Genomic DNA, 17,023 nt, shown 5'->3' with positions numbered 1-17,023 from the left:
CATTAAAGTCCCTAGCTATCAGGACTTCCTCATCAGGGTAGTTCCATTGCCACTCAGCTAACACCGTTGCTAGGAAATTCACAATGCTCTGTGTAGTAACACATCCATAGGGTCATAGAAATTAATCAGCAAGAGGTGGTCCACCCCTTGCATCACTTCTCCCTGCAAGTGGACCACCAATAGTTGTTCACATGATTCACCTAATTTTAATTAATATGCTTGCATTACATTCTTAACACCAATAATCAGTCCCCCGCTCAGCCTTCCTACTGGTCGTTTTACAGCCAAACTATTAAAACATGCATATCCATCTAGGGTAAAATTGGAAGTCAGCCAAGTTTCCTGAAATATGAACATATCGCTGGCTACCAATTTACCCAACCCACCATTCCTAGACACAGAATTTGAGTGCTCCTAGTGTTACAGCTTATTAATGAAACTGATTCTACATTACTAGACCTTGAACTTCAATTTGTATCTTTATTATTTGACAAAATGGCCTCCATACCCACTCCCGCTAAATGGATTCCCCCTTAAGAGGTAGCACTCCCCTCTCGTCACATCCCTCAAACCTTTCCACAGGGTGATGCCTACTTAGTGAGAACTCTGTGGATTTAGAAAGAAGTGGGGACCCGAAATATTCGATTTTTTAGAATGCAAGAGGCCATTGCAATGATACAATCTGTGGTCAGTTTGCTATAAAAATGGAGACAGGACCCATTTAAGTCCGACCGTGAATTAGGCAAAATTACTCATGCAATATCCTTGAAGATATGAAACAACTTTAAAATGTCCTGTATGTTCATAAACAAACTGCCATTTGTCTCAAACAGGTCTGTGGCAGTTATCTTCAAATCATCCAAGGGGAGAATGGGGTAATCTGATCATCGGATTTAAGGGGTGAGTTCCTCAGACACTTGTAGTTTGGACCGATCTTTGACCAGCACTTCCTCACCTGCTTCATCTGGCACAGAAGCGCTCATTTCAGAATCCACCTTTTCGCCCAAGGGAAAGGAAACGTCTGTTGGGGGCTCCACTGTCACTACAGGGACTAGCATAAGAGCAGCTCTAACCAATTTATCTAAGGGGCCTCCCTTAGCTCCTGCATTTTGGTTTCGTTGTTTCTTTCTCGCTTTCTTTCTGACTGTTCTTTCTCCACTATTTGATGGTGGTTTTCTACTGTAATACAAGAGTACTGGGAGACCGCAATTGTCTCTAACGCACCTGCATTTTCATTGCCTTTGCTTTCACGTCATATAAAAGTCCCCCTCATCTTACCGTCCATCAGTAAGGGTCATTCTAGAGTCCCATTTTGTTGCCTCTGACCCTCCCCTTCTCGATAAGGGGTGTCGTTCCTTTTCAAATTGGGTATCAGAGGCTCCTGCACCATTAAATGTAGTTCCTGTTTCTTGGTAGATCTGCCTCAATCACCAGCTCTTTGTCCATGCTTTCATTAAAAGATGAGGAGTGAATCATCAGCCTCCTCATGGTAGAACCGCTTTTAGCACAGAATGTAGTTCTGCAATCTCTGTTGTGGTACGTCCAGCCTCCGAGTCCACCCTGCTAGAACAGTCATTAGACTGACACACGATTCCACTAGTCTCTCCAAATCTGGGGATGCCTATCAGCAGGACCCAAAGATGTTCGGGTGAGAGTGGGGTGGGTCTAAGTAACTGCTCTTCCTTTGTTCCTATCTATCCAGCTTCACTTTGAAGGCTGTAGCAGAGCTTTAGCAGCACATTTTCTAAGAGAGTTAACCATTTTAGCGAATCTCCATGATCGTTTGCAGAGTCCACCTAATTACTGGGCACATGTGGACTAGATCTAAGAGCCTCCTGTTGTAAAGCCTTATGCTAGACATCCAGAGTGCACTTCTGAATCACAGACCAGCTGCAGAGTCTAGGTTAGTTCCAGGTAGGCTTTATTTCACATATGTACAATCTGTACATTCCTCCAGTTACTCCTCATGTATTTACAGCACGTGTAGACATAGACAGGAACATGGGAAGGTATAACATCACTTATAAAGGAGCTGACCCACCGGCCATCCATTCAACCCAGCTCAGGCCCCCAGTATAACATCACTTATAAAGGAGTTGACCCACCGGCCATCCATTCAACCCAGCTCAGGCCCCCAACTCACTCGCAGAACATTCACACACAGATCCACCCAACATTCTCCTGAGCTGCATTCATGCACCAACATTCTATAGCAAGCATCCAGGCCAGTGGCAATACAAGACTACATTACAACATCTCCCTTTCATACCAGACTCTCCACACACAACATCTCCCTTCCATAACAGACTCACCCCAGACTCATCACAACACCTCCACGCTCTCCTCAATGTTCTGCACCGTGGGAAGAAACATTATTTTCCCCTCCATCTTAGGTGGCCTATGGCTGGTTTTCGGGTCCTCTGTCTGATTTACATCTGAGGGTGACTTCCCTTTCGCAGTAATAGGCAGGGTTATTGTCATGTCACTACCTTTGTTTGCTTTGCTCGTTGCAGCCCATGTTACATAGGCCTTACGTCTTGTGAGGTACTGTCATAAAGATGGCAAAAACAGGAGCTTGATACCGGTATAGATATAAAATGGTTTACCCGTCAGCTAGGCTTCAACTCTGGCAGACTGCAGATTGCACTCCTTGCACTCTCTCGCTCACGTGCATGCGCTACACGCACAGAGCAGTTTATAAGTCCTGTGAGGCTCAATTAGTTGGGTAATGCACAAGAAACAGCTGATTTAGTCAATCCAGATACACCTGCTGCCTCCTCTGCCGATTGCACTCCTCACACTCTCTTGCTTGAGGTTCCAGCATGAGTCTGTTGCCATTAATATGCCCATATCACTATAGATGGGTTATGGGAGAAAGCCATTGCTAATGGCCATGGTAGAGGTATTTCTTGTACGGCGTGAAGTGAGGCTATCATTATTTCAATTTTGTCTGGATTGAGTTTTAGATCGATGGCTGTCATCCATTTGCCTTATCACGTTAGGCAGTTGCTGATGCTGGTTCTGAGGTTTCTGTTGCTAGTCATTTTGTATATGATTTGTGTTTCAACCGTATAGTTTAAACAGTTATTCCATCATATCTTATGATCCCCATCAAAGGGGTTATTTATATGTTGTAATATACTGTGGTTAACAGTGTAGAAAGCTGCTGAGATGTTGAGGAGCATGAGTGTCAAGGCCATGTTGCCATCCGCTGAGGTTTTGAAGTCACCTCAAATGGAAAGTAGTGACTACTTGGTGACTCAAACAGGAAAGTAGTGAAGTAAATTATTAGACTGTGCATGCTCCAAGATTTGGCCGTATACCTAGCTGTCTAGCATTTTGGATGGGTGCAGTATATATGATATAGGACAAAAGTTGCAGGAGTCTATTGTGTTCCAGCAGTGTTTAGAAGTGGTTTGATGTGTCCAGCCTCCTGTTCGCAAGTTCAAACCTGGTATGGCTGACTCAGCCCATCATCCTTCTGAGGATACATTGGATACCATTACATTTAACAACAAAAACTCCTTTTATTTCAGGATTTAGGGGCATGGCCGGCTACCTACAAGATGGCTGCATTGCCAAGGAGTGCCACTCTCAAACCCTCTTGAAGGCAGAACAGCAGGGCCCCATCTGCAGAAAAGAAGAATGAGGAAGCCAATTATCGAAACAACAGTGGAGATGAAAAAAGGAGAACTTGCACCTTGTCTTACCTCTCACCCAAGGTGGGCTCGGGTTGGCAGCAATCTAGTGAGGGGCACAAAATGGCTCGTGCATTAACAGCGAAGACATTGGACCGTGGCCGCACCATGGCACTTCCGGCTCATTGGCGCAGTTAGAAGGAACAGCTCCAGGGCACCAATGACCACCAAGCCCAGCAGAGTCATGCGAGACCCCCGTCAGGATGTTTATTCAGCTGAGCAGTAGTGAATTGGGATGATTGAAGGGAAGCTTCTAGACGAAATCAGGCTGCACAATGGAGGTGGTGTCGAAAAAGTAGCAAGTCACACAGATGCTGAATGCCAGAGACCAGCAGGCCTAAGAGATCTGCTGCTCCATAATTAAATGTTGCATGTTGCAGTGGTGTAGTCTACCTGCTGGTGAGTGTTTGCATACGGGCCTGACTGAGTTATAGCATCAGAACACCAGAAGGTGCAAAGGCATCACTAGACCGCTTGCAGTCCAGAGCCCAGGGAGCACCATAGTGGCAGGCCATTTTGGAGTGCTAACAATGAGAGTAATAAGAACTATGGAGAGGGCTTTTATTTTCAAAGGATGAGTTAATAAGGATCATGCATGTGACAAGCCCAGCTGCCTGTCCATGCATCAACTAAGCTACCTTCTGACCAATCTCACTCAAAGAAGGAACTCTTTCTCCCACAACGGACACAGGCAAATAAGCAGTCCAAAAAAAAACACAGCGAAGCTTAACATTTGTACCTTCAATCCCTGTCACAGGTTTTAAGAAAAGACATCAGTATAATTTTAACAAAGTTAGCGGATATAAAGGAGCACACTATTGCAATGGATAAAAGGACAATAAATATGTAGGACAAAATAAGGGTAATTCACAAAGAAATTAAATCATTGCCAGCCAGGAGACACAGAGGACCATATTCTCATGCTAGAGGAGAGAGTAGAAGGGTGAGAACATTTATACCTCAGTAACAGAAGAGACCATCTTCGGTTCTTTGGGATACCAGAGAAAGCAGAGGGTGCCAACGTGATTAATTTTATGGAAACATGGGTCCCCCAGATGCTAAACAACAGGTTCTCACTGCCTCTGGTGCGCATCAAATCAAGACAAAAGAAAAAAAACAGGGTGAACTGTCCAAGGCTGATAATAATCTGTGTGCTGTGGAACAACAAGCAAGTCAGATGCTCTCGATTCCTGTCCCAGGCACATGGACAGTCCAAGAAACACTTCATTCCCCCAGAATAAGTCAAGATTCGATAATCAATTTGTTCTAACATTGTTCTCAACTGCTTAATTATGTCACAATGCCAGCAAGGGGGAGGAGATTCTTTAAATGAAAGTCACGCAAGACGGAGTTGCCAGAAGACCACCCCCCCTGGTACGTGTTAAGGCATCAGCACTGGCCAGGTTGGTTACCACTTGGTTCCAAAGTTACTATACGAAGTTAAAGCCCATGTTGGGCATTTAGGTTTAGTTATGTTACTAGTAACACACGAAACTCACACACTGTCTGTACACTTGGCCGGCACTACACCGCTAAGAGGCTGGAATGGGAGGGACATGCCCATCTCCCACCACCTCTCTGATTAATGCGCGAACACTCACCACCGAGTAGACTACACCACTGCGACAGGCAAAATTGGGATATGAGTGATAATACACCAATGCAGAAAATGGTGAGTTTAAAAGTGATATCACTTAATGTAAATGACCTCAAACACACTACGTCAAGTGCAAGAAAGTACTGAACCTTCTCAAATTGCACAGCCCAGACATTGCACTAGTACAGAAAACACACCTGTCCCTGGAAGAAACTATAAAACGCAAAAATAAAGGACTGGGTAGCTGAGGTGTACTATACTTCCCTAGAGAGGGGAAAGAGAAGTGTAGGGGCAGTAATAATCAGTAATCACTTATACTGTAGCATGTAAGGATGGAGAGGGCAAAATCATAATGCTCAAATTCAAACTGAGAGGGAAGGAGGTGTTAGTGGGCTCAGTATACGCCCCAAACGGAGACAAAATAACTTTCTTCTCCTACCTCGCAAGGGTCCAAGAACTCATCCATTATACTAAGGGGACTGAAACATCATCACAAATCACTTCCTAGACATGACATAGAATAAGGGGTCCTAAATGACATCCCTGTGGACAACAGCTTTACTGACCTGTGGCGACTCTTACACCCTAAAAGAAGGCATTTAACCTTCAGTTCTTGTGCCCACAGAATGTACTACTTCATAGTCTTGCAACCTCTGCTACTGCAGATTTTAACTAATGCAATGTTACCAATGAGAATTACATACCACAACCCAATAGACATCCATATAGATCTGAACATCCCCAGACCCGGATATAAGACATGGAGAATGAATGTTAGTCATGTTAGGAATCCAACCAAATGGACAACAATTTAGGATCGGTTAGTTCTACAGAAACACTGTGGATGGCAGGGAAAGCATACATCAGGGGGCTGCTCATTCAAGATACTGTGAGAGAGAAGTGGCCTATGCAGTCTCGTCTAAAAGTGCTAGAGGACGAAAGTAAATTCCTAACCCAGGAATATATTGAGAACCCAACCAATACCACACTGCACAAACTAACCAGAGCCAAGTACAGCCTTAACAATGTTTACGCTAAAACTGCAGAGTATGCACTGTTCCAGCTCAAGCGAAAACAATATGAGAGGGGAGAGAACGTGGATTGGCTACTGGCGGCCAGCTAGAGCAGAAAGAGAATAGCACAACATTTCATATCTGTAGCCTCCCAGGGTCATACCATAGTAGATACAGCACAAATTAATAGGGAATGCTGTGACTTTTATTAGTCACATCCGAGTGCGACACAGAGAATATGAGTAAGCCAGACAACTTTATGTACCGCTAACAGAAGAAGAAAGGATTTGGCTGGGATGGGACATTCCAGTTGGAGAGATCCAAGAGGAAATAGGACTTCTGCTCTCGGGTAAAGCTCCTGGGGCAGATGGCCTTCCCCCTGAATTTGTAAGATGTATAAGCCTATGATATCCCCTATTCTGTGATCTCTTTCTCAGGAAGTGGGAGAGATCCAACCCCTCCCAGTAGATTTAAACCAAATGCTTATAACATTCATCCGAAAACCCGGGAAAGACAGATACAGGCCCATCTCCCTCCTTAACAATGATATGAAAATATTAGCCAAAGTGCTTGCCCACAGACCAGGTAAAGTAATCCCCTCACTGATTCATAATGCACAGACAGGCTTTGTGCAGGAAGAGAGGCCAGAGATAATATATGTTTACTTTTGCATAACGTATGACAGAAGCATAATAAGGACAAACCTGATTTCGCCCTCTCATTAGATGCTGAAAAGGCTTTCGACCGAGTTGAGTGGTCATCCCTCTGGGCCACAATAGATAAATATTTGACTGATAAATTCAAACTGCACAATAAACCAGTAATGGCTACACTTCTGAAACTTTCCCTATCCTGCAAGGTACGAGTCAGGGTTGCCCGCTCTCCCTACTTTTATTTCTTATTTCTCTGGAACCATTAGCATCAGCAGTAAAGCTAGCTAAACACATCCATGAGATTCACACACTAGTGTGAGAAATCAGGGCACTACTCTATGCAGATGATATTCTGCTACTGATTCAGCACCCGGAAACCTCAGTTAGGCATCTCATATCCTTATTAATGAATTCCCTGGCATCTCAGGATACAAGATTCACTGACGCCAGTGCGAGGCATTACTACTGACACCCACTTCACTACAGTCGCGCTTGCCTGAATTTAGCTTTAAATGGGTGGAAAAAGTTCTCAGGTATTTAAGCTTGAAAATAAGCAGGGAGCTACACCATATCCTGGAAGATAACCTTAAAGAAACATGGGAAAAGATCACAACCAGCCTTCACGAGTGGTCGGCTCTCAACATTTCCCTACATGATTGTGTACAGTCTATTAAGATAATGAACACCCCATAGATGTTATGTTTTCTCCATTTTACCCTTCCTCCCAACTAATCTTGGTGGTCCACAATTAGTGCAGACATTACCAGATTCATTTAGGGAAGCACACACCGCAGAATTAGCTGGGCAAAGTTATATTTCATGGCCGAATAACTCATGTTAAATAACCCAGTGTTAAATAACCGGTCGCACTCTTCTCTTTGGACCGGCTGGGAAAGGAATGTGACGAACTCTGGGTAAAACATGTATAGCATTTACCTTAATCCTTCCCCAAAAATAAAGCACTCTATCCATCAAACTATTGTGCACCTGGGCGAAAATATATAGAATAACCAAAACACACCCGTCATTCATCAAGAGGCCAGCATTTGGCACAATAATGTGGTAAAGATAATGGGCACCTCTATTTACTGGCCCTTATGGGCGGACCTGGGTATAAAACAACTGAAGCACATTCTCCATGAAGATGCTACGCCAATCCCCTATGAAGATCTCGTCTTCAGATATAACCTCTCTCGAAATCAGCACTGGAAATACCTTCAGCTAAGAAGCAGAATAAATAGGGCGCAAGCATGGTCCCCAGCACCCACTCTAAAATGGTCCCCACTGGCCCTATTTCTGGGGAAAAACAAAGGTGGCTCTATTAAGCTGTTGGTTTGTTACTCAATGTTATTGCAGGATGACCTTCCTGACAAGAGTCAAGCAGATCTTCACAACAAATGGGAAAGATGTACATTTATAGGGACCCAATGGAGCTACATATTGAATTTGCACAATTTGGGCATAAGAGAAGTTAGACCCAAGCTCACTCAATTAAAAATACTACATGATTGGTATTGGGCACCTAATACATTACTCACTAGTAGACTATCAGATACTGAAGAATGTTGGAGATGTTTCAAAATCCCAGGGGACTCAGCACATTTACTTTGGGCTGCTCCAAGATAGTCCCTTCTGGTCCCATGGTATGGAGGGAGATAGAGTGAAACACAGGTCGGAATATCCAATACCATGGCTGGGTTGCTTTACTGCATGACCTCTGAGGAACAGTCCTCCTCGACCACCATACACTCTGGTGGCTCGCTAAAGCACTTATGACAGCCAAAATATCCATCATACGTTACTGGAGAATACCAGAAACACTTAAGATCAGTGACAGGGTTAGGGACATGCTGCAGTTAGCGGCCTATGAAAATGTTATATATAGGGACAGAGGCCAGGAACCTCAATTGTGAGAGGTATGGAGGACTTCCTCCTCTCAGATAACATAGAAAATGTAAGGGACCAGAACACACGTAAGGTGAATACGCCTTGACACCTCTTGGAGAGAGATTACACAGACTTGGAACCACAGAGGGGTAGAATACATCTATTGCATGTACTCAAATTCATTCTGCAGGCTGTTAATCCATTGTCTTCGACTTTTACTAATAACCGCATGGAGTTTATTGATGTTGTATTTTAACTAAAATGTAACTGAAATTTAATAAACAGAAACATTACTCAAACATTTACCTCCCCAAATACGACATGGAATGGGTATTGCATGTTACCTGGCAAACCCATTGCTATCTTTCAAGAGAACTGTCTGTCTCTCTCACCAATTGTAACAAAAATAAAACCTTCAACCAATAAACTGTAACTCGCACCGCCTTGCCGATTGCTGCCATTGATAGGAGCTCTACAGCATACTATGAGTAGGGAAGATACACAGAGAAAACCTAATAGGTACCATGGTGATCATAATGTAGAAGGCAACTTATCAAACACAGTTCATACAGAAAAGAGGTCCTTAACAAGTTGTCAGATTTTATCATTGTTTAGGTGTAAGAACCCATTCAGATGACATTTAGTGGCCTGACAGGTGGTTCATATCCCACTTCACTGTTCTTATGTACAGGTCGCTTCCTCAGCATCCCACCATTCCTCTCCTGCTGCCTCTTGCAAGGTCATCAGGGTTCTGTCACCTCTGGAAGCCCATACTCCCCTCTCTCTGCTTCTCCCTGAAAACCCAGGGTCTGTATGCACTTGGTGGGCCTTTTCATGGGGTAACGCTTGTCTTCCCAGCTAAAATGTTGCTCACACTGGGGCAGTCAGTTGCATCTCATTTTCCATTTAGTGTGATGATCTGTTATTAGATCTTGTTTGCAAGGTCAGGTGAGAAATGTCCTTTGTCAAAGTTGAGCAATGTCCCCTTTCTGCTTATATTTGTTTATTGTTACTAGCATATCCCAGGGGAGGACACAGCCCCCCAGATTCTTCCATGTATGCCCTGTCCATCTCAAAGACCTCTGGTAAATGAATAACCAGAATATGTGTTCACACCACTCTAAGAATACCTGTGAGCATGTTTCCAGCAATACTATTCTTCCTTCCAACTTTGCCATTGCATTTACCAGCTCAGCTTTAGCCTTTTAAGTGTACTGTTCACATTATACAGTTACTTCTCTATTTTAGCTCCTTCACACCTTTTAGCAGATTCTCTCTCATGGATGTGAAGTCAGCCTTAATATTGATTTCACAAGCTTCCGTGCAGCTGCCAGGTAATGCCTGAACCTAATGCTGCGGTCACATCTACCATTTTTACTGCATCACTTTCCATTGATTAGTGAGGGCCCGTTTGAGTCAGACAGACTTGCATGCTGGGAAAGTACTCCTAAACGCCCTCATGTATGAACTTATTGATTTTTTTAAGAGCTCTCATGTTCCCAGAGTTAGGCAGCCGCGTGAACGCTGTCTACAACTTGACAACTCTGAATTCATCACCCAAGACTATCAGGACCGTACTGTAACCACATCAGAGTGTCTGGCCCAACAGCTCCCCACCCCCTCAGAGGCCCAGTGGTGGAGGGGATTCAAGAGTATATAACAAACTGACTACAAACCACAGTTCAGGCATCATAGAGGCACGATGACATGAGTTACTATTGGACTCAGTCATTTTTCTACTGTCACTCTGCCAAATGGATTTTCTTAGGCTGTACTTCTGTGACGACCTGACATTCTGTGCAGTGTCCCACTTTGTTGCACATGATTCACTGATTCACTGAATGTTTGACTCATTGAATGCTTTATCTGCTGCTTGCTCAAACGCCAAAGGGAAAGGTGTTTTGACAAGCACTTTAAGAGTTAGTGGTTTTGGTACAGTGCAATTGAATAAGGTAATAGTTGACTCATGATGATTTGCGTTTTAATAAAATAGGGTGAATTCTAGCTGCTGATTTGTCTTACAATGCATGGACAGGATAGTCGAAATATGTAGTTTATGAAGTATCGTAACTACTACTAGCTCGATTAAGGTATTTCTTCAACAGACCCTACAACGATAGTTATTTGATGTTTTAGTCTTCGATTAGTTGATTCTGAGCCTGCACTGGTAGGTTATAGATTCATACATCCTGGAAATGGTGCAATCTGTGTTTCATGGAGTCCGTGTTCAATCTTGCTTGATAACCATCTCCAAACAATGTGCACTGTGCAAAAACAGACCAGCTGCCAAATAGCACACACTACATTAAATAAGGAACAATGCCACGGGCGCTAAATGTCCCCCAGAAAGAATTAAAACGGAAATGGACAGCAGCAACCTTTAAAGAGAAAGATCCACTGCTTACTTATGTGACATGCATGTATGGTTGACAGAACCTACACATGTTGATGTCTGATTCTGATGGATTAAATGACTGAATGATCATGAACACTATTATAGCATGGCATGGCCAAAAAAGCTCTCTGGGCGCAAGACTACAACTTGATAGTGGACATAAATGGCTCTTTCCTGAAAGAAGTTAGAGAATCCTGCTGGGTAGTGCAATCCATTTGTAAGAGGCCTTCGCCACAGAACGGATGCCGCCTTTGGGGGCAAGCTTGAACTGCACTGATCTTTGTAAAAAAGGACAGATATAAACAGATGCTCTCATCTCTGTGCTGTGGGACAAGTACCCTCTTGAAGAATGCTTCTGCCATTTGTTAATGTGTTATTGTTTGTCATTTGTGAGTGAAATTGACATCTCTGATCACCAAATACATATAAATACGTCTAAGAGAACGGGTGCGGATATAACACTTCAGCATATTACTCAATGGGTGTATGGCCAGAATATTAATGAGGGCATGGGGGGGTCATTACGACCCAGGCGGTAACCATGGCGCGAGTAGCGCCATGGTTGCCGCCGGTATTTTACTGATTGCGCCAAGGTGAACGGCGGAATTACCGCCCCATTCCAAGGTTAGCGGGGCGGTAATTCCCCATTCACCATTGGCCCTTCCCCATTCCCATTTTTGCCCCATAGGGCTCAATGGAAATGGGGAAGGCGGTAGTTACGGTACCACAAATTGCAGTACCACAAATTACAGTACCGTAAATACCTCCAAGGTCCCTTTGCGGGTCCAATCCTTAACGGCTGGTAAAAACCAGCCGTTAAGGTCGGGACCCGCAAAGGGACCTCGTAATTAGGCGGTAAGGGGTTAACGGCGCCACCACCTTTTACAGCGCCGTTAACCCCTTACCACCTGGGTCGTAATGAGGCGCATGGTGTTTGCACTGAATCCTGTTTGACATGATCCCATCTGTGAAGATGAAAAATAAGCTTGACTGCCGCATTTATTACATTTGCGGCTTAACATTACATGAGAAGGGGAGACCAGCGTATAGCGTGTTGATATAATCCAAACAGGAATTAACCGCAGCTCCTGCCACAACGACACAATGCTGGAGGGATTGCATTTTAAAGAATCTGTTTCTTACTGTTATATTTATCTGTGGTTTCAAGGCCATGGTATCATCAAAGGTAATATCCAAATGTTTCACTTTGTGACTTAAAGGCAGAAGGTATCCAAACAAGGGGGGGGGTGTATGTTTTGAAAGGTCAATCTCCTCCCTGACCCAACTACAATAACCTCAGTGTTCTAAGTATTAAGTTATGAATACACATTTTTGGCCCGATTTCTATAATCCTGAGACATTGAGAGAGGCTGAAACTTCCTCTCCCTGTCTGAAACCTCCATATAGCCATGACCGTCATCCACATATGTTTGAATCATCATAGGGAAAGGGCGTAACAGATGGCAAAGTGTGGTCATGTAAATGCAGAGTACAGGCAGAAGTGAGGAGCTGTGAGGTTCTTCAGAGGAGACTACAGAGGTGTAGGAGGGAATGGAGGCCATTTGGACTTTCTGGGACCTGTCCATTAAAAATGATTTAAAGTGGTGCAAGAAGAGTAGACAGTGGGAAATAACATGTGATGGAGAGCAATGGGCCTTACTGTTTTCTAATTAATGATGAAACATGTGGATAATTGCATCTCGGAAATGGTAGTCTGATATCAGACCCCACCTTTTAGAAACACCTGCTGCGTCAGTCTCCTGATCTCTACCCCCTGCTCTTCAGTTACACAGAGCAGGTTCAAAGTTTGCAGTTGACAGCTGCAGTGATAGCAGATTCACTGCAGATCGCGGTTGCATTTAAATCTACACCCCTGATCCAAAATCATAATAGTAATTATGTGTTATTGCCTGGTGACAGGGTAAACATGTAAATAATTAATCTTTTATAATGTGCTTAATACTGGAGACCAGTCTCTAAACATGGATTAGGATTCAAACCTATGTTGCTCTGAATTGTCTTGCTGCCAAGACAAACGCGTTGCCCCTGAGCTATCCTCCCGACCAGAGGGTAATCTCTAATAATAAGACATACATTGGTTCGGTGGTGTTGCTGATAATTCACACAGTTATAAAAGCAACCTCAGATTCGTATCATACTCATGTCAAACCTGTAAACTCGGGCCGGCTATGGAAAGGCTTTGTGGATTTTAGCCAGATTACCTGTTTCTGCTCAGTCAGCAGGATAATAGAAAGGAAGGCTGTGTTGCTTTTCTTTTGATCCCTTGGGAGGTTGGGTAACACCTCTCAAACTCAGGACATTCTCAGCAGCAGGACTCTTGGGAACCCTGTTTCAAAAGGGCATGCACACAACAAAAGGTTCACACTCACAGGCATGGTGTTGTATACCAAAGGGCCTGTATGCTGCAGGCTATGGAAGGGGGCAGAGTTATGACAGTCAGACATAGTAGATGAGGCTGGGCAAAGGGTTTCTCCATCTAGGCTTTCTGTGTGATTCTCTTTCTTTACTGTCTAATAAACACTTCCAGCAGAGCAAAACAATTTTGTTTGATGCAAGAAGGCATACTTTGTCACATTTACATGTATTACCCCTTAAACAAGCTTGCTTTCATCCAATTCCCTGTGACCTTATTTTTGTATAAGGAAGGGGTCTCCTACTCCATCTTAGAATCTTATGGACAGAAGACTATTTTTGGACCCTGGTAAGAAAACAGTAGTTTCCAAATCCATCACTGTCAGAGTTGAATACTTGTGGGAGCTCTGCTCCCTACCCATCCCCAGGGAACATCCCCAGGGAGTATTGGGGGTGACCTGCAGTTGGACACTTACCTGCACTCTTTGCCAGATGCACTGCTAATCAGGCTCCTCACTGGAGGTGAAGGACTCCTGCAGGTGCCAGCTTGCCTTCCCGGACTGGGAGTAAAGAGAAAAAGGGCTAATCTTGTCATTGAGCTATTGGACTGGGATAGGAACTTTTAGCACTAGAGGATGCCAGGCATCTGTATTCCTGTATTCTGCAGCTTCGTCCCCAGATGCATGTTAACCACAGTGCTACTTATGGCACTCTGTTTGAGCTTCTTTGAACCACTGTTTTGAATTAATCGAATCAGGACCATCAGGACATTGTACTTTCCTGTATAGGCCCTGATTTCTCACTCAATTACTTTGTTGGAAGTCTTTCTTCCAGGAAATGGTCATATATGGTCTTTCTCTACTCATCTTCCACAGCTCTGTCGAGAGCCTGTGAAATAGACTTTGGGGATAATTACAAGTATGCCGATCTGAAATTAATGTGCCAGTAAATTCTCTGAGTTTATTGGTGGGGTAGCCTGATTAACCCCCAGCCATGAGTTGGAGGTAAGTCAGGCACCCCACTGTCAAGAAACAGCTGGTATTACCAGCACTGGTATTACCAGTGTTGGTAATACTGGCAATCACTCCATGGAGTCCTATTGGACTCCATGGTATGGGGATTAACCTACCTTTACTGGCACCTATAATCTGATGGTAATTCCAGCAGATCAGGTGCCGGTAAGGGTATTACCATATGGTAGAATCCCGCCAGATTTACCAGTGCGACACCCCCAAACTTAGAATGACCGTGTGTGTGTGTGTCTGTGTGTGTGTGTGTGTGTGTGTGTGTAACTGGTTTGGACTGGGTAAGCGCCTTCAAACAGCCCCAATACAAATTCCAATCCTATGTAATATCATGAGGTCTGTAACCAAGCGAAGCTTCCACTCCATTTTTGGGCAGTCTCCCCTCAGATATAGAATGTAATATTTCCCATGATAAGTGGATAGCTTCCCTCCTGCCAAAGATACTGTATGTCAGGGTTGGATCAGGAGCCATTCAACTAGTAGGGAAATAGAGCCATGAATCTGATGCATTAGTGGCCTCAGAGAAAATGCTGGTGGGTATGATCAGTTCTGGGTTTTGTATCTCTGTGCGCTCATCATACTGGAGCTCAGAACAGTCATGGGACTGTAAAAGGCACATATCATCGGGTGATCTGACTCCTCCTGCTGCTTGCAACTCGCACAGCTTGGGGCTGACAATCTTGCAACTCACCCTCATCATGGGACTGGACCTTGTCTCTCTGCTGCTTCTATTATTTGCCATTGAGGAATCCTGCTGTTGCTGTGTTACTTTGGTTTTAATCCTTGTGTCTTCAGACCCTGCAGACCCATTGCTGGTTTCACACTGATGGCTCATCCCATCTGTGGCATCCTGTGGGTCCTCGTGAATTTTGCGATCAAAAGCAGAGGCCCAACTTCATCTTCAGCCTATTGGACGTCATAACAGTGAGGTCACAGATGGAGACTAGAACCGTCAAACATGGGAACCCACCTGTCAAAGTTGCCAATTGAAGACACCTCTGCCTCTGTGGCCGCTGGACTCCCAAAACTGCCACCCTAATAGCCTAATCTTACCCAATGTAGTTGTCCAGCCTTATTGGTGTTTTGGGACTAGTTTGCATACCTTTTTCTGCATCACCTTGGGTCCCAATCAGTTCTATTACATATAAAGACCTTACCAACAGTTATGTTTGGTTTAACTTTCATGTTGAAACCTGGATATAGGAATCCTGTCTGGGGGCCCCCTATACATCTGGGAGTGGAAGCTGGCACCTTATTTTAAACTGCCTTGAGCTGCATTGCTACCTATGGGAGAAATGTGATTATGCCCCCGCCCCCCACCCCCTGGACATCCAAAGTACAGATGTCTGGCTGCTTAACACTTGTTTCTAGGTTAAGGTTGGACTCAATAAGTTTATGTACAAGTTGCTGGTGTTGTCGTACATTTTAAGAGGCCTGTGATAGCTACTCTAGCATCTTTTTTCTCCCTCTTTAGCTCCTGTGTAGGCAATACATCTAAAGTGGGGTAGGTATCCCAATTGGACAGCTTAGCTATGATTTTATATATGAGCACATGATTTTTTGTTAATAGTATTGTAGCTTAATGCATCTGGGATGTTAATACAAATGAGTAATGATCAGTGTGGATTATCTATTACTTGATGGACTCTTTAACTGTAAACAGTTTATGTACAGAAGAGATTGTTCCTGATCCTCTTAATCTAAACCTCACTGGTTAGTTACTCTGTCTAATTAGTCCATTAAAGTTGACTCCTAAGACCTTTACACCAGAAGTGATCCTGAAAAAAGCTTCTAAATGTTACCAACTCAAATCTCTTCCAAAATGTACAAATGTATTTCAAAACAACCATGTATGGTTTTATCAAGGAAAACATTTGCAACCCAAGTGATATGGCAGTTACTGCCATTAGAGTCATTTGCAAATTCACTTTGAATTATGAAATATGTGACATATGACCATTGTGATTCTTTTTGTAATATAGGGATTTTACAAGGAGGTGGCAAATCCCATCTTAAAGAAAATACAACTAGAATATCCAGATAACAGCATTTCACAACTCACAGAGACTAATTTCCGCCAGCTCTTTGATGGATCAGAAATTGTTGTAGCTGGGAAAATTGATGATAATGAGCTTAACCATTTCATAGCGGAAATCAAAGCACAAACAGTAAGTATCTTCAGAATTTGATCAGGTAGTTTACAGAATCATTTTTTGCTCCACAATTATCCTGTATGTGTATGCTGTGTCATCTGTCATTTCATTTCCATCCGCATGCAAGCATATTTGCCACCCTTATCACCAAACTCTAAGGAGATTTGAATGTGCAGTTTACAGCTATGTTCCTTATTTGTTTAGACTAACTTTAGGTACGTTTGTTGGA

At 43.6% G+C, this 17,023-nt stretch overlaps 1 protein-coding gene across 6 annotated transcripts in view; it reads left to right on the top strand.

The window, feature by feature from the left end:
* Positions 1 to 17,023, top strand: part of LOC138566370 (inter-alpha-trypsin inhibitor heavy chain H4-like) — a 1,003,937-nt gene that overhangs the window by 331,786 nt on the left and 655,128 nt on the right. For all 6 annotated transcript variants that reach the window (XR_011301923.1, XM_069643539.1, XM_069643537.1 and 3 more), the window contains exon 11: positions 16,624 to 16,809. Coding sequence is in view for 5 of the 6 variants with exons in the window: in XM_069643539.1 (XP_069499640.1) it covers positions 16,624 to 16,809 (186 nt within the window). In the remaining variant the exon portion in view is untranslated. The remainder of the gene's footprint in view (positions 1 to 16,623; positions 16,810 to 17,023) is intronic.

The sequence above is a fragment of the Ambystoma mexicanum genome, chromosome 2p (assembly GCF_040938575.1).
Source record: "Ambystoma mexicanum isolate Mex_15411 chromosome 2p, UKY_AmexF1_1, whole genome shotgun sequence".
Lineage (NCBI taxonomy): Eukaryota > Metazoa > Chordata > Amphibia > Caudata > Ambystomatidae > Ambystoma > Ambystoma mexicanum.
Note: the sequence above shows the minus strand (reverse complement) of the source record. Positions and strands in the feature narration are given on the sequence as shown.